Raw genomic sequence first — 22,762 nt, forward strand, 5'->3', positions numbered from 1 at the left:
CATCCCATGGACTATTCCAGACCAAATAAAAAGGGGAAAACCAGATTGAATCAACATTTATCCCTCCTCTCTGCCTCCCAGCTGTGGTACAGTGTGACCGACTGCCTCAGACTGCAACTACTCCTGGACCATTGTAGCTGTCACCCCTCCCTGTGTGACAGACTGCACCCTTGAGCCTAGAGCTCAGATAAACTCTTCCTTAAATTGCTTTTGCCAAGAATGTTGTCACAGCACTAAGAAAAGTGACTAATGATGGGAACAAATGGATGCTATCTGTGGAAGCATGACACTTCCTGTCTCTTCTGAGTGGCATGAGAGGCCTGAGAGTGTATTCCATATACCAATGTTTCCTTCAAGCACATTTATGAGACTTGATGTTTACTGCGGATCTAGAATAACTAAGCAGCTATCTTTGAGTCATTCTTTATCTTTTAATCTAAATTTTAATGAGATTGCTTTTGAGGAAGCAATGGGGGCGGGGGGATCCTAATAGCAAGTTGATTTCAGCAAAGCAGTGCTCTAGGGGCCTGTCCCTGAGCTGTTGTTAGCTTCTGCACAGTGGGGCCCACTCCAGGCCATTGAAGCCCCACCCTTTGCTCCCCATGTCTTAACCCTGCAGTTTTAAAGGAACATATTGGTTACAGAGTTTATACACTCTAGCTTTGCTCTCCTAAATTCAGATGCTGTCTACCATGGTGCTCTGTGTGTAGTTTTCTTTGAGTTTCAAAGCAGAGACTATGCTCTCCACTGATAGGATAGACTAATTACCAAAAGACTAAAAGCATCACCGGGATGCCAGAATGTTTGAGTTTGGGCCTTGGAATTAACACTAATGCTTTACTTTGTTAGTCCAATCATTCAGCATTTCTCTATTTAAAGTTTTAATTCAATGAACTGAATCATAAGAATACTTATAATTTCTATTTTATCATAATGATCTACGAATGAATAAAGTAGTACACATAGAACAATAAAGGGCTAGGGGTGTAGCCTCGTTGTGTATTGTTTGCTTATGCACATAGCCCTCTAGATCTCTAACATAACACACAGATCCCTAACACCAATAAACAAATGGACAAGTCAAAGGGTAATAGTACATAGACGTTACTATGAACTTTATATCAAGAGGCACATAAAAATCCAAGGACATGACCTGGAAAGATGGTCAGCAGTTAAGAGCACTGGCCAGTCTTCCACAGGACCTGGGTTAGGCTCTTAGCATCCATATGGTGGCCCAGAAACATCTGTAACTCCAGTTTCAAGAGAGCCAATGCCTTCTTCTGGCCTCCAGAGATACCAGGCACTCAAGTGGCTCACAGACTTACATACAAGCAAAATGTCCATACACATAAAGCAAAATAAAAATTCCAAGAAGTAATATAATTATCAAGTTGGATTATGTTTGGACTATTTCACTATAAAATATGACCCAGTCAGTCCAGCAGAATTTGTTCTCCTATTTTTCTTTCTGTGACTCTAGGACTTGAACCCTGGGTCTTGCAAGCTGAGCAAGAGCTCTTCCACTGAACTACACCCCCAGCTCAAGAGGAAAACCTTAGTGAATCTGGTACAGAGATACAGGACATTTTCCTTTGATAATGGCACATACTAACAAAATGCTATGTTCTGAATTTGGAGAAATGGCTTAGTGGTTAAGAGTATTTGTACTTTCAGAGGTCCTGAGTTTGGTTCCCAGTATCCACATGGTGGCTCTCCATAATCCCTAATTCCTGTTCTAGGGGACCCATTTTCTACTTCTGAGCTCCTTGGGCACCAGGCACCTTCATGGCACACATACATACATGTAGGCAGACACTCACCTAAAAATAAAACAAGCCTAAAAATGTTTTAAGATGCTATATTCTGTAAGATAGAGGAGCAAATAATAATTGGAAAGAGAAAAGCAAATCCCTCAGCCTAGAAGCTGTGTGTCCCCTTGTTATAGGTGAAGACAAACCTTTTATACAGCACGTCTCTCCTTTTCTCTCTTCTCCCTCCCATCCTTCCTCCCTGTGGATTTGAGTTGATATTCTAGAAAATGTGTCTGTCAAAGACCTGCTTCGACATTCTAGGGGTTAAACTGAGGCGGGGTGAAGATCCAAGGCTGGCTGATGACCCAGGAGCCTTTCTCTAAGGGTAACTCTCTAGGCTAGAACTGACTGTTACCTACAGCAGCTTCCACTCATAGTAGTAAGCGAGGGGCCAGAACTGATTGTGGCTGGCACCAGGCCAGAGCTGGCAGCTTCCTGGCAAGGGCTTCCACTTGATTGTGGCAAGCATCTAGAAAAAAGGAAGGGGGGGGGGAGAAGCTTCCCTTTACAAACTTCTCTTATTTTACATGTCCCTGCCATGGCTTCCCTCAGTGATGGATAAGCCAAATAGACCTTTTTGTAGTAGATATAAGCAGAATTTTGCTTTGATTCCCAAGTGTGAGATGGGGAACAGACTTGTGAGAGATCAGGTGATGTTTATCCACTAGAAGACGAGCCACCTTATATGGGGGCTTGGTTTTTCCCAGCTGAAACACATCTTAGTACAGACTCTGAGAGGATATATATATGCCCAAAACAGGAGATGGGGCTTTTTGCATCATTGTATTGTTTGACTGTTTATCACTCCACTTTGAGATGCCCTAGAAAGACTGCTACAGAGAACACTTTGGGGCTCCTGGTTCTGGCTGCTGTTCCAGGTTCCAGCAGTGACTTTAGTGGAATTGCTGGTCTGCTGAAATCCTGCCGACTACACCAGGGGAATCTCTCCCAGGAACTGAGTCCAAAAATTTCTGCTTCACCTGTTCCCATTAACCTCTTTTCCCTCGTCTCTAGGGTAGGTGGGTTGGAAGGGAGGTATAAGCATGAAAGAACCTCAAATAAAGAAGGTTTGGAAAAGGTTGAAGCCTACACCCCTCCTCCCCTAAGCTGCTTTCAGTTGTAGCATTTATCACAACAACAGAAAACAAACGAGCACTGAGGGCAATTTTTGAGGTCAGTTCTCTCCTTTCGGGGTTTCTGAGAATAGAATCCAGGTTCTAAGGCTTAGAGAACAAGTGTCTTAACACAGCTGAGGCATCTCACTGGCCCGTCTTTTATTTCTGTTCCTTATTTCTCTATAACCTTCCAAAGCAGAGACTGTTTCTTCAAAACCTTTGTTTAGAGCTCCCAAAGTGAAACACAGTGGCAGGTATGTGGTAAATGCGAAAAAGCTGCTTTCTGTGATGTTGTCTTCTGTGGGATCTCACACTTCAGGCATTCCCAGTTAAGGGTCCTGTTCCCTTCTCTCGGGACTCCCATGGGCTCGAAAACAGGAACCCTGAGATCCTGCTAAAGTGTGGTATGTGCTTAGCTGAAGAATGCAAAGCTTGCTCTGGCATACAGGGGAGGAGCGTGTACAGTGCAGGGAAGGGTTGGCCATAGGACTATCTGGGAAGTGATCCTGAAGTAAGCAGAGAAAGGCAGGAAGGTCAGACAGAGCAGTTACTGTGAAGAAATAGGAGAGTATGAAATAGTGTGGTTGGTGTTGAGGCCAAGACATGACCTTAGATTAGAAAGAACAGAATGGTTTGTTTTGGTTTGTTTTTTACTGAGGATAGAGTATATAGACAGGGACCAGGTAGCCGTGATTTTCTCCTTAGACCTGGATCACGTGAGTAAAGTACACCCCGGGGGCTTCATTCATGTTGGTAGACCTTGTCTAATTTGCTGTTGGCTGCACAGGTACATGAGGGCTGGACATCTCTAGGCCGACTCATCAAAACCCTAATAACATGATTAGTGGTAGCCCAGCTAGACTCGCCATTTTTATCTGTCTTGTTTTCAGACAGGCCCCATTCCGTTCCCTTAAGAACTCCCATGTTCACATGTGTAGGACGTGAGTGGTACTCGAGACAGGATTAAACTAAAGGCTCCAAGGCATCATAGCAGGGCAGGTTATGTGGAAGCAGCTCTCTCACAATTCTCTAGTTCATGTCTAAGATATGATCTGCTATCCTAGTTTACCGTAAGACCAGTGCCTTTTAGTGAGAATTAAGTCTTTTAGTCTATGTCATAAAGCTGTGGGTGCCTCGTGCCTAACGTAAACATTTCTCATTCCTGTAAGCGTGAATGAATTTAGCTTTGTTCCTCTCCAGCAGAATCACAGGTAATAGAGTTATGTGAAGAAGTGTGATGGGAAAATCTGAGGACAGGGTTGTCAGTGTTGCATAGTTGAAACACAGAAGCTGATTGGTGGTGATTTCCCAAATCTTTCCACTTCAGTGTCAAAAGCGGTATTTCTCTGCCTGGCACAAGCTGATTCTGGATCATAGGATTAAGCTGGGGAAAGCGGGGACCCTGTCTGACTGGAAGCTTCAACTGAAGGTCCTGCGAGCCTGGAGAGACCATACACGATCCCAGAAGTTGGAGCGGGAGACACGAGCCTTGGAAAACGACCTTAGGGAAGAGAACAGGTACCGTTACCAAGACTGAGAATCCTTGTGGTGTGCTTATCCAGGGCATCTTCCTTCTGAAGAGCCCGAAAGTCAACTTCAGAAATGCTGTCCACTAGAACCTTCTCATGATTCACTGACGTTTTCCTGCGTTTACACAGCTAGAGAGATGTATCTGAAAGTTAGAAGTGAAGCATGTTCTCTGATTAAAATGTACTGATGAATCTTGTTCCCTTTCTGTAAGGGAAGGATTGGGCTTCTGAGGCTAGCGAACAGCACTGCACCATGCACCATCTCATAGTTCTGAAGAGAGAGTTTGGTTTATATGCCAATAATTCTCATTGATAGAGTCACTGTCTGCACATAGAATGTTAATTAAGGACACAGGGAACATCCATCTGGGAGGGCCAACCTGCCAAGAGTGATTCCTCCCACTCTGCTGGCTTTTGTTCGATACCTTGTTTAGAGGTTTCTGGTTCTCTTCTATCAAGTCTCTCTTTGCTGGTGCTGTGTCACACAACATGTATTGTCAACGCTTCTTTATTTCATTATCTTAAAATTAAATACATTTTCTCTATTCATTTCGAAGTTTAGCTTTACATGCTGTGTGTGTGTGTGTGTGTGTGTGTGTGTGTGTGTGTGTGTTTTGTTGTTGTTGCTTGGTTGGTATCTTGGTGATGCTGGTATTTGAACCCAGGACTTTGCATATTGTAAGTACATATTTTACTACTGGGCTACACACTCTCAAGTCTATCACCTTTTTATTCTAGAATCAATGTCCCCTAGCTTGAAGGAACCTTTACACTCTTATGCATAATTCTTACTGATTACATTCAGAATGAAAAATTAACTGAATGGTATGTGGAAGAGTGGTTACCTTTAAAGGCGTAGTTGTGCAACTCTGTGGTGGTGACCGGGAGTGGGGGTGTTATGTAAGCATTTGGCACATGGTCTCTTGTCCTAAAAAAAACTCAGCTATGTGAGAACAGTATCTAGAGACAGTGCAGGTGTTCAGAAGTGTTGTACAGTGAGGAGTACACTCCCTTCTGCTGCTAACGACAGGGCAGGGCAAACATCACTGGCCAGATAGGTGCCTCATGCTTCCTAAGAACGCCCTGTGTAGAACAGGCGGAAGTGTAGCCATCTGGTTTGGCTGGAGATAATCAAACATGTGGCCTTCAGTCCATCAGCTTTTGAGAAGCTACTTTGTTTGATTGCTTATTTTCTCTCTTTCTTTTTCATTTGTGTGTGAGTGAGCCCACATGAGTATATTTATACCACATGCATGCAGAAGCTCATAGAAGCCATCAGATGCCCTGGAACAGGAGTTAATGGGCATTGTGACCCACCTTGTGGGTGCTGGAAACCAAATCCAAGGTCTCTGAACTGTCCATCTCATCTTTTAAAAGAGCATTTATTTTTTATGGATGTCAGAAGAGGGTGTTGGGGCCCCTGAAACAAGCTACAGATGGTCACGAGCCACTCTCTGACTTGTAGGAACTAAACTTGGGTTCTGAAAGAGCAGCAAGTGCTCTTACCCCCTGAGCCTTGCCAGCCCCCATGGGAAGCTTTATACACCTTGTTTAGTATCTAAACAAAGGCGTTTAGGTATTAGTTGGTTATAAGGTGAATTTCTAAAGCTTTTCAAGCAGGAGGATGACCCTTTTGTATCATATGCTGGGGTACATCTCAGTGAAAAGAGCCAATGGAGAAAACTTTCCTTTAATCTGTTTCCAGAATCCCTGGGCCTCACGATTGGTGTGGGAACTGGGTGGCACCTTACTGAAAAACTGAATAATGGACGGGTTTGCTGGGTAAAGAGTATAAACTGGAGATAGTATAAGGGCATAGAGTGGAAAGTAAAGTGGTAAAGTTAAAAGCACCCGTAGACTGCATACCAGAAGAAACTTGTAGAAGAAAAATCTGGAGAACTCAAGAATCCATTCCAATTAAACAGTTTAAATATAAAAGCACTAAATGGAGATTTCATAATAGTATAATGTGCCTTTTTTTAAGATCTTAGAACTTTTAGTCTGGTATCTGAGTTATTTTCAGGTGTCTATTTTAAAGTGTTCAGAATGGGTACTAAATTTCTGCCAAAGTTAGGACATATTTAACTGATAATACTTTTTTTTTTTTTTACTATAAAGCTTGAGGACAAAAAATATCTTAGAGCAAGACCACACTACACCTTAGGGTCCTCTGATCTAGCCCCTCGTTTCACAGAAGAGGAAAAGAAAGCCCAGAGAGTAGACATGACTCTCACACAACGCCACGTGGATGGAGTATGGGACAAAAGCCTTGTCTTTGAGACTCTGAGTCAGATGTCTCTGCCAGACAGCACTGTTTCCCAGTTGAGCGAAACGGTGTCTTAGGTGTACTTTCCTAGGCCAGCCATGATTTTCTGCTGTATTGGAATTTGCTTCAGATTGTGAACTGAATATAAAGAATGGTCATTAGCAAATGTCAGATCATCTGAGAAACACTGAGAAGGAAGCAGCTGTTCATGCAGAGCCTTCAGTGACAAGCTCTCTATGTGTTGTATATTGTCCTAGAAACCGCTTTCAGAAATTCAGACCCTGGGCCAACTTCATTGTGCCCACTGGGGTTTCTCCCCAGACCTCAGCGGACACTGACCATGGTGGTAAGGGAGGCAGTTAGTGAAGGAAGCCTCAGTGGCTTCCTCTGCTGCAGCAGCACTACATGGAGTCTTTATGCTCCTGTGAGCCACAAGGAGAGGTGGAGAGCAAGTAGGTAGAGTGGCCACTCATGTGAGAACTTCCTGCTCGCCCATAAACAGGACCCAGGTGATGCTGTGGCTTGTGGCAGGGTGCTGTTGAAGTCACCTGTCTCTTACTCACATGTGAGCTGGGTCCACATCCCTGGTTTCTGTACCCACAATGATTTTGTTCCCTGAGATGTCTCCTCATGGGCTTTCTTCTTTTCTTCTCACTTTCTCTCTAAAGCCACAACAAAGCCCTCTCTTCTTATTCATAATTTAGTAAGCTCCTTTGCTTTCTGAGCCTATGCACAGGCTCACCTCATTCCAAGGATTCATGCACTTACTATACAAATGCATCTTGCTTTCCCTAATAAGAGTTGTGGGCATCATTCTGTTTCCACCCATCCCTTTTCTTTCAGAAGCAGTGATTGTGCTGGGGTGATGCAGCATGCTAGCAGTTGGGAGGAGAAGGCAGGATGGCCAGGAGTTAGAGGTCATGTTTAGTACGTAGCCTGTTTGAGGCAAACCTGGGTTACATGAGACCTAGTCCCAAAAAAGTAAAATGAAAAAAAAAAAAAAAAAAAGCTTATTGTAGCTAATGGTTTTATTAAATTTCAATATAATTTCAGCATAACAAACATTTCCAGATTCATTTGCTGAGGTAATACAACATAACTCTGTTAGTTACACCTTTGATGTTGTGATATCAATATTTTAATGGTTTCAATTTCCTCAGCAAATTCACTTTCCCAGGTTGGTTCTCTATCTACTGCTCCTCTCTCCCTTCTTCCCTGAAGTTTTAGACGTTCTACATGAAAGTGAGAATAAACAGGGTGGTTTGTTGGTGTTGTTGTTTGTTTGAGTTGTCTGCGGGCTCTTCTGGAGTCCTGCCCTCTACTTTGTCTGGCTTTTTCCCAGGAGGCACCTGCCCTAGGCTGTGCCAACAACCTACATCTGCCGTGCTGCCGTCTTCACACCAATCCCTTGGCCCTGCCAGCTCATGCCTTAATCTCTTCCTATCATTTCTTATGCCCCCAACTTCTTTCTTCCCATAATCCTTGATCATCCATAATTCTTCATTTCCAACACTTCTGAGTTCAGCCTTCTTTGGGAAATCATATACAGAGCGCTCCTGTAAATCTTGTCCAGTCCCCTTCCCAGGTGAGTGGCCAGAAGCCACATGGCATATGCATCTGGCAAAGCCCCTGATAGATCTTTGAGAGGACCAGACTTGCTCTTCCTGGCTCACTTTAAAAACTCTTTTAGACAAAACTGTCTTATATTCCCTGTCTCCCTGGGGGCGACCTAGTGCTTTATTGAATGCATTAGCTTGCTCTTCTTTCCTATTCCTGCTGAACCTGCTTATCCCAAATGCAGCTGCTCCTGTCGCTGCTGTTCTTAATGGTCTGCGTCAGATTCCTGCACTGAGTCAGATTGCCGGCTTATGGACACTTACCGTTTCCCACTCCCTGTTGAAACATTCAGACACAAGGCCAGTGAAATGGCTCAGCCGGTAGAAAGGACTCGCCATCAAGCCTGATGGCCTGCACCATCCCCAGGATCTGCGCGGTAGAAGGAAAGAACAGATTCCTGCAAGTTTACCTCAGACCTCCACATGCCCACTGTGTAACCTCTACCCAAAACAATGTAAAAATTAAGACGTGGTTTCAATATTCAAAATGTTTTAGATATTTAGATTTTAGAATTTAGAAATTCAGTATTCAATATGCTGTAAGATACACAGATTCCATTCTAATTTTTAGATTTTGTTTTATTTAGGTAACAAAAAAAAAAAAAAACTATTTGAAGACTAGGCAGGGTAGAGTTCTCAGCACCATTTCTGAGGGTGAGTCTGTAGCTTAGAGACTGTCAGCTGCTTGCCCACCGTCCCAGATCTGCTTGGTGCTCTCCTGAGTTTGAGGGTCTAGAGTACACACTGCTCACTAAAAGCACCATCAGAGGTGTTGATCCTGGGCAGCACGGTTCACACTTGAATTCCTATTTAAACCTTTCCTGTTTTGTGCTCTTAGGCCTGCAGAGACAGCCTTTCTTTGCAGGCAGTTATGTAATTATGATGATCAATTTATGCGTTCTTGCTAGAAATGTTCTGATTTAGCTCACAAGCATATTGGGACAGGCTGCTTTCCATAAGGCACCCCGGCCTTCTCTACGGTGATCTGGGAACTGTGTCTCGAGCCTTAACTGAGGTGTTTCCACCCTCCTTTCAGAACTAGTACATTTTTAGTGCCATCTTTTAAAAAGTGTAGAAGTTGGTTCTTATGGGACGTCACTGTGCAGAAACAGGAGGCATGGGAACAGCCTCTTCTGGCTTCCTAATGTCTGTCTGCCCTTCCTCCTTAGCTACCAAACACGGAAGCTGCGATTGCACTCCAAATCTCCTGTGCAGCCATCAGAGTGGGCTCTCAGCACTGCAGCAAACATGCTTTTCTTCTCATTTTCCTACCTTTTTTTAGTCTTGATGCAGTTATGGAGATGGTTTTCCCTCTGCTTTCCTTGTATCTAAAGAATGTAACTGATGGTCAGTTTAACTGATAGTGCTGCTTTAGGCTGTTTATACTGTAGAACTGATTAGCACACCAGGAGCATCTCATACTCATCCTTCTTGAGAAGACTGATGGAAATTGGATTTCAAGGTAATCAGACTCAGCAACATGCATCTTGTATCCTAAAATTTATTAATTTTACTTACTGGAAGAAACTAGAGGTCTTTTGTTTGTCTCCCTTCTTAGCTTTTGCAGTTTAGTTCTTGCTTTCCCTTTACTGAGCTTTCTGTGTCTTCTAAAAATTATATCCGAAGTTAGTCTCGTTAGATATTTCCATTATAGATACATTCACATTTATTATGACCTATAGAGTATTTTTACTCTAGAAACTAACTGCCAGTCACCAAGTATTTGTCAACCATCACCAAAGCATTATAAAGATCAATTAAATATAATGATATATGCTGTTGGAAGATGTCCTGGTCGCTTTTCTGCTGCTGTAGCAGACTGTCATAGGCTGAATAATTTATGAACAACAGACGTTTATTTGGTTCCTAGTTCTGGGAGCTTAGAAATCCAGAGCATACTGTCATGACAGGGACAAACACATACACACACACACACACACACACACACACACACACGACAGGTAGGAACTGGGGCTCTTGTCCTTCCTCATCAGTAACCCACCTCCAAGACAAGAGCAATAGTCTGCTCCGGGGGCCTGATGAGCTGTTTTGGGGTTTGGCCTGATAGGTAATCACTAGAACACTGAACCACACTCCCCAGCTCCTTAGTTACCTTTCCAAGCCCCACTTGTTCATATTGTTACAGTAGGAGTTCAGTCTCTGCAGTTTGGGAAGGTATATTGAAACCATGGTGGGTGAGTTGCTTGTATTTCAAGGTTGAGTTAGAATTGAACTAGCAGTGACTTTCTGATAACAAGGGGAAATACTGTTTGGTGAAACTTTGTTTCAGCTATGTATATTTTTGTTTCACTTAAGTTTATACATAAACTTCCATATTATGTTATAGTGTAACATTTTTCACTGTAGTTAACGATCAGAGAAGGTCAGAAGTCATGTAAACGTTTTTTAAACACTATAGAAATGGGGGCTGGAGAGATGGCAACAGCAGTTATAAGTACTTGATGCTCTTGCAAAAGACCTGGATTCAGTTGGCCATTTCCAGTTCCAGGGGGAATCTCATGCCATGTTCTGGCCTCTGTGTGTACTACATGCATGTGTATGGTCCACAAATGTATTTACATGCAGACAAAACACATACACAAAAGTGAAACAAATCTTTTTTTTTTTTTTTTTAGATCTATGGTTCTCCGTACTCACTGATTTAAATGGCTATATTTTCTTGATAGGACCCAAGAGTGCATGCATAACTTTTAACAGAAAAGGGCTATGGAGAACTTACTTATGTTTACAAGGTAAAATAAAAAAGACAAATAAACAATATTTGATTTTAAGTCTCCAAATGGACACCTAATTCCACATAATCAACCACATAGTAAGTTCCAAGGTTACAGTGACAACCATCCCCCAATAGATATAAGAAGCCTCTAGGTTTGAACTGTGTGTGTGTGTGTGTGTGTGTGTGTGTGTGTGTGTGTCATGTACATGCATGTGTGAGGTTCACGTGTGCACAGACAGAGGTCCAAGTTTGCCATCATGTGTGTTAGATTGCTCTCTATGTATTGAGTCAAGGTCTCTTGCTAAAGTCAGAGCTCTGCTGGTCTGGCAAGCCAACTTGTTCTAAGGATTTCTCTTTCTGTTTCCTGGGTTTTGAGATTACAGACAGGCCACCACACCTGTGTGGTGTTTACATGTACTCTGGGCCTCTGAACTCCAGTCCGCACACTTATGAGCCCTAAGGCTTGAATTCCTCTTGACCGGCCTCCACCATGATGTCTCTTGGGGAAGATTCCCACAGGGGAATCAGTAATGTCCACTCCGAGCTCTAACCAGCCAGCTTCACTGATGTTTGTGAAGGCTCCGGGGACAAAAGGAGTTCCTTCTTAGGTCCTGAATGAGCTCCACCAGAGCTGGAGCCTGGTGTTAACCAGTGCCCTCACCACCGAGTCATGGCTAATGAGTCCTCTTCAGCGGTCTCTCTCTAACCAGGTCTTTGACAAGATCACCTTCAGAGTTTGACTTAGACTTTGGTGACTCTTCATTATTGGCATCATTGAATGATGTGGCTAGGTCACTGAGTTTCCTCCTAAACTCCCTGCCTTAGATTTCCACCCCTACATGAATTTCTCTTTCCCTAATGCATTCATCTTTTCAAAATAGTTATGTGTATATATAATAACATTTAATATGTCTTATTGGGAACATTGAACCATACAGTTACATTTTCTTCTTGAGGGTAAGGCTGAGGCATTGATGCCTTTGATGAGCGCTTGCTTCGAGGAATGTCAAGTATTTCCATTTAGTTTAATATAGTAGGGTAAGATGGAGCATTTCAGGAACTTCTTTGGCCTTAAGTTTCATCTGTCTTACCAACTAACACTGTAAATGGCTTCTTTGTTTTAATGGAAGTGTCTTGCCTCTTAGAAAACAACAGCTGGCTACTGAATATAACCGGAAACACATTCTTCGGTACTGTTTTGGCGAATGGCAGCGTTGGCATGGCTCAGAAGTTATCAAGAGGGAGCTGGCTATAGCAAAGAAGCAAACTAGGAAGAAAATGGACGAACTGCTGAAGGCAGCCTCCCTCGGGAAACTGAACTCTAACAGGTCTTCAGGTGTCCGACTTCTTGCTGAGGCAACAGCTGCGGTGGACCCACCAATAGGAAGTGGAAAGGTACATTGCTCCCTTTGTTTGGGCTTCATGTTTGCTTTGGATTTGCATCAGAGCTTTGCACTTTTATAACAGCGGAAGTCTGACTGCCTTGTCTAGGGCATCCACAGATCAAAAGTTAGGGCTTCTCCAGTGCTCAGAGGTTACCACTAGTGATATGTCAAGGTTGGGCTAGCTGGAAGTTGGCAAGGACATGATTCAGAAAGGGACTCATAACAGCTAAGTGAAAAAGACCTTGATAAAGAGATGGGGAAAGCACTGTGGACAACTTTGAATGCCATTTGATCATCACATTTCCTTTTTGGATACGCTTGTGACATAATGGATTTTAAACTTTTTTTTCTAATAAGAAAAATTGTTCATACTAATTGTGACAATTTGGTAGATGAAAATTTATTATTATTTTTTAAAACCAGTGGTGATGGTATATACCTATAATTGCAATCTCCAAGTCAGCTTGAGCCATTTAATAAGGTCAAGGCCAGTCTGGGCTACCTAATGACACCACGTCTCATTAGACAACCAAGTCTATATAATTCCATCATCTGGAGGTAACCACTAATAACATGGGAGCATAATGAGCTAATCTTCCCTCTATTGAGACACATATAGATTTGTTAAAGTTAATATTTTACCTAGCTTTACATTTCCCTCAACCAAGTTACTGGAGAATCTAGCCTGCCATAATCAGGAAAAGGAAGGCTATGGCTTACTTTGTTTTGTTTGAGCAGAGTCTCATACAGTGCAGGTTGGCCTAGAATACACTGTGTAGAGAAGGCTGCCTCGAGCTCCTCATCCTCTTGTCTCACTTCCCACAGGTGTGTTGTACAAAGCTGTTCGGGAGGGGTTTGTTTGTTTGTTTTTAAATATGAATGTAACTTTTCTTTTCCTATAAACATCTTTTGGGTTTTCTAAATAAAACATGGTCATTTTATGTTATTAAATATACCTTACCTGTAGTTCTTCATTAAAAGACACTCTCAGGGCAGGTGGATCTCTGTAAGTTCGAAGCCAGCCTGGTCTACAAAAGTGAGTCCGGGACAGCCAAGGCTAAATAGGGAAACCCTGTCTTGAAATACCAAAAAACAAACAAACAAACAAACAAACAAACAAAAAGACTCTCTCAGAGCTACACCTACTAGTCAGAATTTCTGGGAATGGGGTACTGGTAATTTAGTTCTGCAGATGAGCCTGACCCCTGCCCCAGTTGGGGTCTACAGTCTCCCTATCATTTGCTATGCCTGCATGGCGTTCTACAGTGAGCCTCAGCTAGAACTTGTTTAACTCGGGGATGGCTGAAATTGAGGTTGTTTTCAGTTAGTCACTATTTCAAACAGGGTTGCACTAAACATCCCAATAGCAACTAAGTCTGTGCATGTATCCATCACGCTCTACCTAGCGTAAATACTCTAAGACAGAGTGCGTGTTCTGTTTTTATCTTACAGTTTATCATTTGAGTTTTTATTGCTAGTGAGATTAAACATTGTTATATTGGCGATAGATAGATCGATAGACGGACAGACAGACAGACAGACAGACAGACCCCTTTAGTGCTTTTGTCCGTTTTCTTCTTGTGTATGTCTCTCTATTTATGGGAGCACTTTTAGGAATATTGATGTTTAATTTATTATGTGTGTTGCAGAGCTTTTGCTCACTTGATCATTTTCCTTTCTGGTTTGGTTTGGAGTTTAGTGCTATGACAGCTGTTCATTTATTTTTTCCTACGGTCACTCCTAACCGTTTTTTCTTCCTTGTTGCACCTGTCTTGTTAGAAAGCCTTAGGAGAAGATCCTGTCCCTCCACCCTGTTCATAGTGCAGCTAAGTACTTAACTGAGACACATAAAATTAAATTGGGCACCTGAGGGTCTCAGCCCTGATTACTGCAAGCAAGCGGCTGGTTTTCATTTAAGTGTAGTCTCTCAGCACGAAGGATCATAAGAATGCTTATTGGGGCTTATGTAACATTTTGGGCCCTTCCCACAGGCATTTTGTCTACCTTTATATCAGCTAGATAATTTTGTCTCTACTGAGACTCAGAAAAGATTTATATCTTAAGAAATAGCTAAATGGAACCTTTTTTTTTTTTCCTTACCAAGTTCTGCTGTTGTTACCTTTAAATGAGAAAAATCAGCAAAAATAGTTTTCCTGTGCAAAACAAAAAAATACTATATAATATACATATGTACATACACACACACACACACACACACACACACACACACACACACACATTAGACTTAAGAAAAAGCCTCCAAGTATCTGAAATGAAGAAGAAAAATTTTTATCAAGCAAATAATTTTATGGAGAAAACAACAGCAAAACAAACAAAACAAAAAACAAGGGACTAAAACAGACCCTGTAGTTCATGAAATGATCTCCATCTTTCCCAGGATGTACAGGAAAACATGCATAAATGAAAATTCAGAATCTTCAGTTAGATGCTCACTAGGTATACAGGCATAGGAATACATGGGCCAAGAGTGAGCATGTAATACCTTGAAATTTTTTGGAATTATCAGTTAGCTAATAGATGATTTCCTCTGATTAGACCAGGCCGTGCCATCCTTTTCTGGTGAGTATAAACAGTAACATTAAGCTTTTGTTTCATTCTCTTTTTTCTACCTTCAGAAGTTACCATGATCCAAAGAAATCTTGTTGCTGTACTCAAGGCTTTTATGTAGTCTTGCTGGGTTAATAATGTGTCATTACCACAAGGTTTAAAAGAGCCTAAAACATCTACCCTGCTTGATGCTAAATTACATAAGCAGGTGTTCTCATGAATAAATGTCCACTGACATTTCTTAAATAAAAGGTTATTTTAAAAAGTCTTTAACATGTCAGCATTTCCATGCATCACATCTCTCACGTTAGCTTCGTCTTAGAAAGCATTTCCATCACCATGAAAAACACTCTTCGGCACCTGAGGATGGTAGTGCTAAAAGCTGTTCGTGCTAAAAGGTTCGGATATGGCTCATGGTTTCCTCCTGCTTGTGCCATTGCACATGGCAGAATCAGTGGCTGATCAGACCTGTGCTCATGGACTCAAACATTCTACAGGAGACATTCTAACTTGGCACAGATTTTGGCCACAGGAGGTTTTGCTGGTTAGGAATGATTCTTTCTTTCCCTTCCAGATAACTGACTGAGTATGAATCCTGTGTATCAGTGAGGTTTACATCTTTGAGAGGTATTACATTGTCTGCTAACACAAGATATCTAGATAAGATTTATTCTTAAAGTAGTACAGGTGTTTACCTAGTCTTGGCTTTCCAGATACTGCCCCAAAACAGATGGTTGGAAAAGAGCTGGAGGCTAGTCTCTAAGTCAAACCTGGTGCTGAGATAAACTCAGACCTATGCTCTAGTTACAGATGAGTTTAGTAGAGGCAGGACAGGCCTTGAAAGAACATTGCTGTTACAGCTTAAGAAATAAATAGCTGAAAGGCAAACTTTTTTCCTTCAAGTTCTTACTGTTGTTACCTTTTTTAAAAAGTCAACAAAAAATATTTTTCTATGCAAAACAAAAAATTACTGTATAATATACATACATATGTGTAGACTTAAAAAGCTTCTAAGTATCTGAAGTGAAGAAGAAAGTTTTTAAACATTCTTGAGGAAAAATTTTAGATTTCTACAAAATTTAGTCAATTTTTATATTTAAAAGATTTTTTATAATATAAGAAATAACCTGACTAGATACAAAATGAACTGTTGAACTTCCTAAGAGAAGGCTGGACAGTGGAAGTTCATCCCTGCAGTCCCAGCACCTTTGGCAGGGGGGAGCAGGGGGATCAGTCACTCAAAACCAGCCTGAGCTATGCCAAATGCTGCCTCCTAAAACCAAAAGAAGCAATTCCTAAGAGCAGCTTGCTCATTATAGATGCCTTGGCCCATGACAACAGCTGTCACAGCTCTGACCACTTTCCCACTCCTTGTCATGATGAGCCCAGTGTACATTCTGATCACAGCGCCAAGGCTGTGATAGATGAGGTACCCAGGCCTGGCGATCAGGGCGGCTCTAGCTGAGGTGCAGCACAGCTGTGCTCTTGAACAAAGCAATACTAATGAGACCTAGGCAGGATCTCATCTCATCAGAATTGGAGTTGGAATAGTAAATGTTATCTTTTTCCCCAGGTCACTCTCACATCCCCTTCGTGGGAACAGCCACCTCTGGGGAGCAGTGGTTGTACCCTCAGCCATTCCCCAGGAAGGACAACCAAGGGTAATTTTCAGGGTCCTCTGCCAGACGTCTCTGGGAGCACACCTGGCACAAAGCAGCCCATGACTCCAAGTGCTGAGACCTCTGAAGAGCCTGATAGCCATGAAAAGCCTGGGACCACTAGCCAGGAAGCAGACCCTGTTTGTGTGGGGCATTTCGACTGCCGCCATGTCTGCCAGCAACAGCTGCTTGAGAAGAAACTTAAAGAGCAGCAGAAAACCATTCAGAAGCTGAAGGAACACCAGCGCGTGGCCCAGGCACGATGGGCAGCTGGGCGGGCCACAGCAGGCCCAGAAGCATGCAGCCACCTTCAGTTAACGCCCAGAGGAGCAGAGGAGAGGCAGGGAAGCTGCCAGAGGCCTCGGAAGTATGCAGGAGGGTCAGAGTGCTCTCTGAATGTATCTGCAGAGGCGTTTCCTTTGAGAAAGAGAGGCTGCTGAGTGTGTACATTTCCTGTACACTCACAAAGCCAATAAGCCCCACATGTTCTGACTTGCCCATTCCAGTTGTACAGATATTTAAAGCAAATGGCTGCCTGGACAGATACGATTATACACTGAGCCCTGGGTGGTAGCTGCCTTTGTGAGAGGGGAACTTTGTAATTCTGTAGGAAAAGAGAAAAATACTTCTTATTGCTATGTTTCTGAGTTTCTGATTGTGCTTAATGCTGAGAAACAGGGGCAGGCAACATGAACCCCGTAGACTAGCGCAGGGCTGCCTTATTGCCTCTTTAGAACTTTTAGTTGTTCACAGTAAAACTATGTATCTTCAGAATTGGAATAGGAGTCTAAATTTCCCAAAAGTCACTTAAGATGGTTTCAGATGTGCCTGAAATATACTCCATGTGTATGATGAAAAGTTGTTGGGAGAGCTGACAGGATGAGGATGGGGTATTCCTTGTACCGACTTTAGTCTGGGTATAATAATTTACGGTTAACTCAGGTTAGATTGAACTTTGTATAATGCTTTGAGTTCCTTGGCTGTGAATGCTTTGAAGGAAGCTAATTATTGATCTCATTTGTTTTTCTTTTCTTTTTTCATTTTCTTCCAGTTCATCCATTCCTTCCCGTAGGAGTGAAGATAGGAGAACTGATTCCAGAAATTTTGTTCCCGCATCCAAAAGGGCCCCAAAGACGCCAGCAGCGCCACACCCCTTACTGAAAGGTTCCACCATAGTTGCCTTTTCTGCTGAAGTAGTGTATGTCTGGGACTGAGTGCTTACAGCTTTCTTAGGCCTGGAGACTTGGTAGAGCCTGGTGAAAATCTAAGATTTGTACACATAGGAGGAATGGAATGCACCAAGGAGCCTCCACTACTCTCTTTCCTTCCCCTTTTGCCAACTCTTATAGCCTTCTGCGCGCGCGCACACACGCACACAGACACACACACACACACACACACAGTTATGAAAGGCGTATCATTTTTCTCTAATTTGATATTTGTATCATAGGGAAAAAAGGAGGGAGGTTACACAAATGAAAGCCTTGAGTAGCTGCTAAGGCTAAACATTGAGAAAGTTTGTTGTTATTATTTCATCAGTGCTGAAATACTGAGTTTATACCAATTCAAGTTATTCAATCATTTTATGACACGTTATGTCTTACTAGTGGCATTTTTGTAATGTGAGGTATTAAACCAGATAGCTTAATTTGAGAGCATTTGAGATGCACATGGAACTCTTTATTTAAAAATTAAATAATACTTTAAGACTAGATGCATTCCTTGGGACCCACCTTGTCATTCTGCTAATTGATTTTATCACATAGCTGCTGTGTGTGTGTGTGTGTGCGCGTGCGCACACACATGGTGATGAGCACTTTGACAATTACTTTGAGTTTTGTAAATCTTGAGCCCTAGCAAAAAGTACTGACATCTGAAGGGCATTGTGTCTGTAGTCAGTTCCTGTCAATGAAGAGATTGGTTGTCTGTAGCCCAGCCGTCTGGCAGGACAGCAGCAGCTGCTGTCTTTGCTCACTACTAAGGCTGACCAGAAATGTCCAGTTCATTGTGATAAGTTTTTGAAATTATTGTTTGATCAATGGCTTAGCTATTTTAGAATCCCAGTCTCCATTTCAAGTAGACTTTAACGATTCGATCCAGAAAAGATGGGAGAGATGTGTTGCTGAGATTCTGATTCTCAGGCTCCTTACTAATCCTCTAGTCTATTTCTGCCTCCTTAAGGACAGTCTCACTCTGCCATCTGTGCCACCACTATAATCCTTTGTGGCAGAGCAGACACTTAATATCTGTAGGAAATAGCTTGGTGAGTTTTTTGTTTATTAATTCTTAAAACTTGGACTTAAATTCTCTTCTCTGTAACACGGCCCAAGGAGCTGGCTTGGTGAGCAGAACTCGATGCTCCTGCTGCCCATGCCCCCCTTCCTGTCCCAGCCCTGACTGATTACAGTCAGATTATCAGACCATCTTGCACATTTGTTTCTTTTGGATCGATATTTAATAAACTGTCGAGAACAGGAGTCTGACACTCAAATTCATTCTGATGCCAGTTCTCCAAATGCCTGGTTCACTTCCATTTCCTGCCCATCTGGGTGCCTGGGTCTTAAAACTACATTGGAATATATTCACCATGACCCCAACTTTAGCTTTTTTCTTGTTGTCATGAGTGCAGACACATGGACAGTGACTTAGAAAAATGAGTAGCCTCACTTAAAGTGTGATTTAAGGAATTTTTCTACTCTCCAAGTTCTCGTTAGCTGTAGTTACATGTTATTGTGTGTTTGTCAATGATATATTAAATTTCTGGACTCTGAGTTTCATATACTGAAAGTCTACATCCAGGAACAGTGTTGTATTTAAACCATAGAAATAGATTCTAAAGAAATATAAACAGAAATGCAATGTACATGTACATTGCTGGTGTTAGATCTTTAACCTGTTGCATTAAATAAGCTTCATCTGTCAAAGTGTTCAACTTATAAGAAAACTCTAATGGTAAATCTAAATGTGAGTATAATATGGAGACATTTATTTTACAGAACGCCTCATTTTTTTATTTTGGGACTATGTTACTATTTTTCAGCAATGGAAGAGAGAGCAATTCAACGAGCTGAACGTAGGCGGATCTTGGCAGAAAGGAAGAAAAAACAAGAAGAAGACAAATTGGTAATAAATTCAGAATGCAAGCTGATTTGTTCAGATTTCAAAACCCAGAACCTTACATGTCCGTGCCTCCTGAGATGGTAGAGTTAGAACATCTTTGAAAAGGCTGTGGCCCCACCCTCTGAATTCAGTTTTAAAAAAATAAAGGAGGCCATACTCAACATCATTAGCAGAGCAGGAAGGAAATGTTATGAACGTGAAAGCCAGCTAGCAGATTGGAAGGCTCACAGGTTACCATGATGTGTATGCTGTAGATAGCTATGTGTTGACCCAATAACTTTGCAAAGGGCAGTAGTTTTATCTTCCAGAGTTTGACCTAGACTGTCAGAAGGAAATTTGTATCTACCAGAAAAAAAGTTAACAATTCTGTTTGGGGTGGGTTAACCAGGTTTTCCCCCACCAGACTTTTTTTATACATGTAAGTAAGAACTAAAAATAGTCATTTTAGCATGAAAGTAGAGTGGTTACATTCATGGTCAGTGTCCCCTTCCCAGGCAGGAGAAGGTCCTTTCAGAGAGACCCCTAAGTTACATGGCATGTTGGGTAAGTCTCCCCTTTCTGTCACAAAATGCATACATAGTCCAGGATGAGGACAGCAGTTCTTAGACCCTTGACTGCCTCAGGACAAAGATCTCCTTTCCCACTCAGAGGAAGGGTTCTGAGTTTTCTGTCTTCTGATCTCATCCAGGCTCAGTTAAAGGCCCAACAGGAAGAATGCCAGAAGAAAGAAGCAGAAGAAAAGGAAGCTCAGCTGGAGAGAAAGAGAGAGGAAAAGAGGCTGAAGAAGATGGTTAGTAGGGTCTTTGGACGATTGCTTCTCTGTTGAGGCCCATTGCTAATGATTTCACTACTTGTTATTGTGTTGGCCATCTGCATGCCTAGAGTGCTCTCAGCAAAGGTGGTGACTGGGTGAACTGAGCAGTGAACGATAGGAGAAATACTCGACAGAGTAACATGAAAAGCAAGGTTGAGAAGATATGACCTTATCTGTTGCAGAAAATACAGTAGTACTTACTCATTGTCTGTCGGGTGCTACCCAGAACAAAGGGAATCAAGAAGTCATGTGAGGCAAGATCCACATAGATTGTGGAGACAGTAGAAACATTTTCATCCTTTGCTAAATCAACATAAGAAATCTCTAAAAGCAGCTGTTTCTTCCCTTACAAACTGAAGAGAGATTCTAAAACACATTTCTCCAACATGTGTTATATTCCATGTCGTCCTAGTAGTTCCTGAAATAGTAAGTTGTTTTGAGAAAGTGTAAATTCAGTAGTCAAATGGTTTTTGAAAAATGCTGTTTAAGATAAACAAAGTTCCTTAATTAGCTGACTTCCCAAAACTTTTGACATACTACCAGACATTATGAGTCTCCAGAAAGAGTCACAACGTGCCAAAGTAGGCATGCATATCTGACTATAAGACCACTTTTGATAAAGCTATTTAACATATCATGGGACAATTTGAGGTCATACTGCTATACAGCACAAAATAATTTTAAAACATACACCATAACAAATTTGTCTGTCATATCAGCTCACTGTAGAAAAAGTAAGAAATGCAAAGAAGATAGAAAATATCTGAACTGAACACTAAGAATTAACTGCTCTCCTGTCGTAGCATCTTAGTGAGTACTTGGGCTTTCTGTGCATCTCTCTGTTAATAGATGGATCGTTGTCTGCCTGTAGGTATATATAGCTTTAAACATTTTTTTTTATCTTTTAGACTTTACCATGAGTATATTTAGAATTCTTCAGGGCTGCTTAGTTTATATATACAATGATGTTCCTTTAAAACCTTTGTTTTGGATTAATACAGATCTACAGAAAAATTGTAGGGATAGTAGTGTATTATATATCTTTCTCATTGAATACTCTCCACTATCACTGTGAAGCATTCATTCGAAGTCAGCATGAACACATCACTGCATACATTTCATGAATATTCAAGATCTACCTCAAGATATCACATCCCTGAAGCTGTCTTGTTCCCTTAGTGCCTTCTGGGCTGTGATAGCTTCAGTCTTTCCTCTTTTGTTAGGGCTTGTCTGAAGATTCCAAAAACGTTCCTCCATTTGTGTTTAGTGTTTCTCTGACAATTACTCTGCACTAGTGGGCTTTTACGGTGATGCTCGGTCCCTCCTGAGCACGTGGCAGCATTGTACATGAGACCCAGATGAAGCGTATCTGATGTCCACTTGATGACTTTGCCAGTCCTTGACAGGCTTCAGCACTATAGTTTCCAGTTACTCCTTTTCACATTTGATCCACAGAGAGTGATTTATTAAATCAAATATTCTCTCAAGGCAAGAGGAAGGTACAGTTCAGCTCCATGCCCTCTGCAGAGGTATATCTATAGTGAATACTAAGAATTCTGTAAATAAAATTGGTTGCATCCTCTATTTATTTATTCAGTCATCATTTATATAACTATGGATTCGTGTATACTTATTTTATACTTTGATAAAATGTTGGTATTACCTTTATTGTTTAAATTGTGGTTTTGAAAGCTCTTTGAGGCTGGTTCCTGGTTTCCCTAGGTATGACCCTGTTCTTCTGTACTTTCTGAACACCTTGCTTTCTGGAGCTTTTCATCCCATAGTTTTACTGCCAAGCCTTGGAATCAGACATTTTTTTCCCCAAGATGCCTTAGTTCTACATGGCATCTGGAAAAGAAGGTCTGGGCCCTGAATACTAAGTTACTACTGGGATATTAAAGATTCTAGAATATTGATAGACAGAGTAGATGATATACGCATGTTAAGCCATGCATACACATCCAATTGTAACCATCCCTTCATATACAATTAAAGTGAACTCATACTGATGTCCACTCTAGCCTAGGACCAGAGGGGTTATTACACACATCCCATCTTATTTGCTTACAAATGTTCTCTCTGACAATTTGAACATTAGCTCCCATCCATTCAAATATATATAACTTGTTATAATGAGTTTAGG

At 41.7% G+C, this 22,762-nt stretch overlaps 1 protein-coding gene across 1 annotated transcript in view; it reads left to right on the forward strand.

Moving 5' to 3' along the window:
* Positions 1–22,762, forward strand: part of Ccdc191 (coiled-coil domain containing 191) — a 65,563-nt gene that overhangs the window by 28,562 nt on the left and 14,239 nt on the right. The window contains exons 8-13 of the mRNA XM_051149964.1: positions 4,254–4,444; positions 12,220–12,469; positions 16,601–17,052; positions 17,737–17,849; positions 19,726–19,808; positions 20,494–20,595. Coding sequence (XP_051005921.1) covers positions 4,254–4,444; positions 12,220–12,469; positions 16,601–17,052; positions 17,737–17,849; positions 19,726–19,808; positions 20,494–20,595 — 1,191 coding nt within the window. The remainder of the gene's footprint in view (positions 1–4,253; positions 4,445–12,219; positions 12,470–16,600; positions 17,053–17,736; positions 17,850–19,725; positions 19,809–20,493; positions 20,596–22,762) is intronic.

The sequence above is a fragment of the Acomys russatus genome, chromosome 8 (assembly GCF_903995435.1).
Source record: "Acomys russatus chromosome 8, mAcoRus1.1, whole genome shotgun sequence".
Taxonomy (NCBI): Eukaryota; Metazoa; Chordata; class Mammalia; order Rodentia; family Muridae; genus Acomys; species Acomys russatus.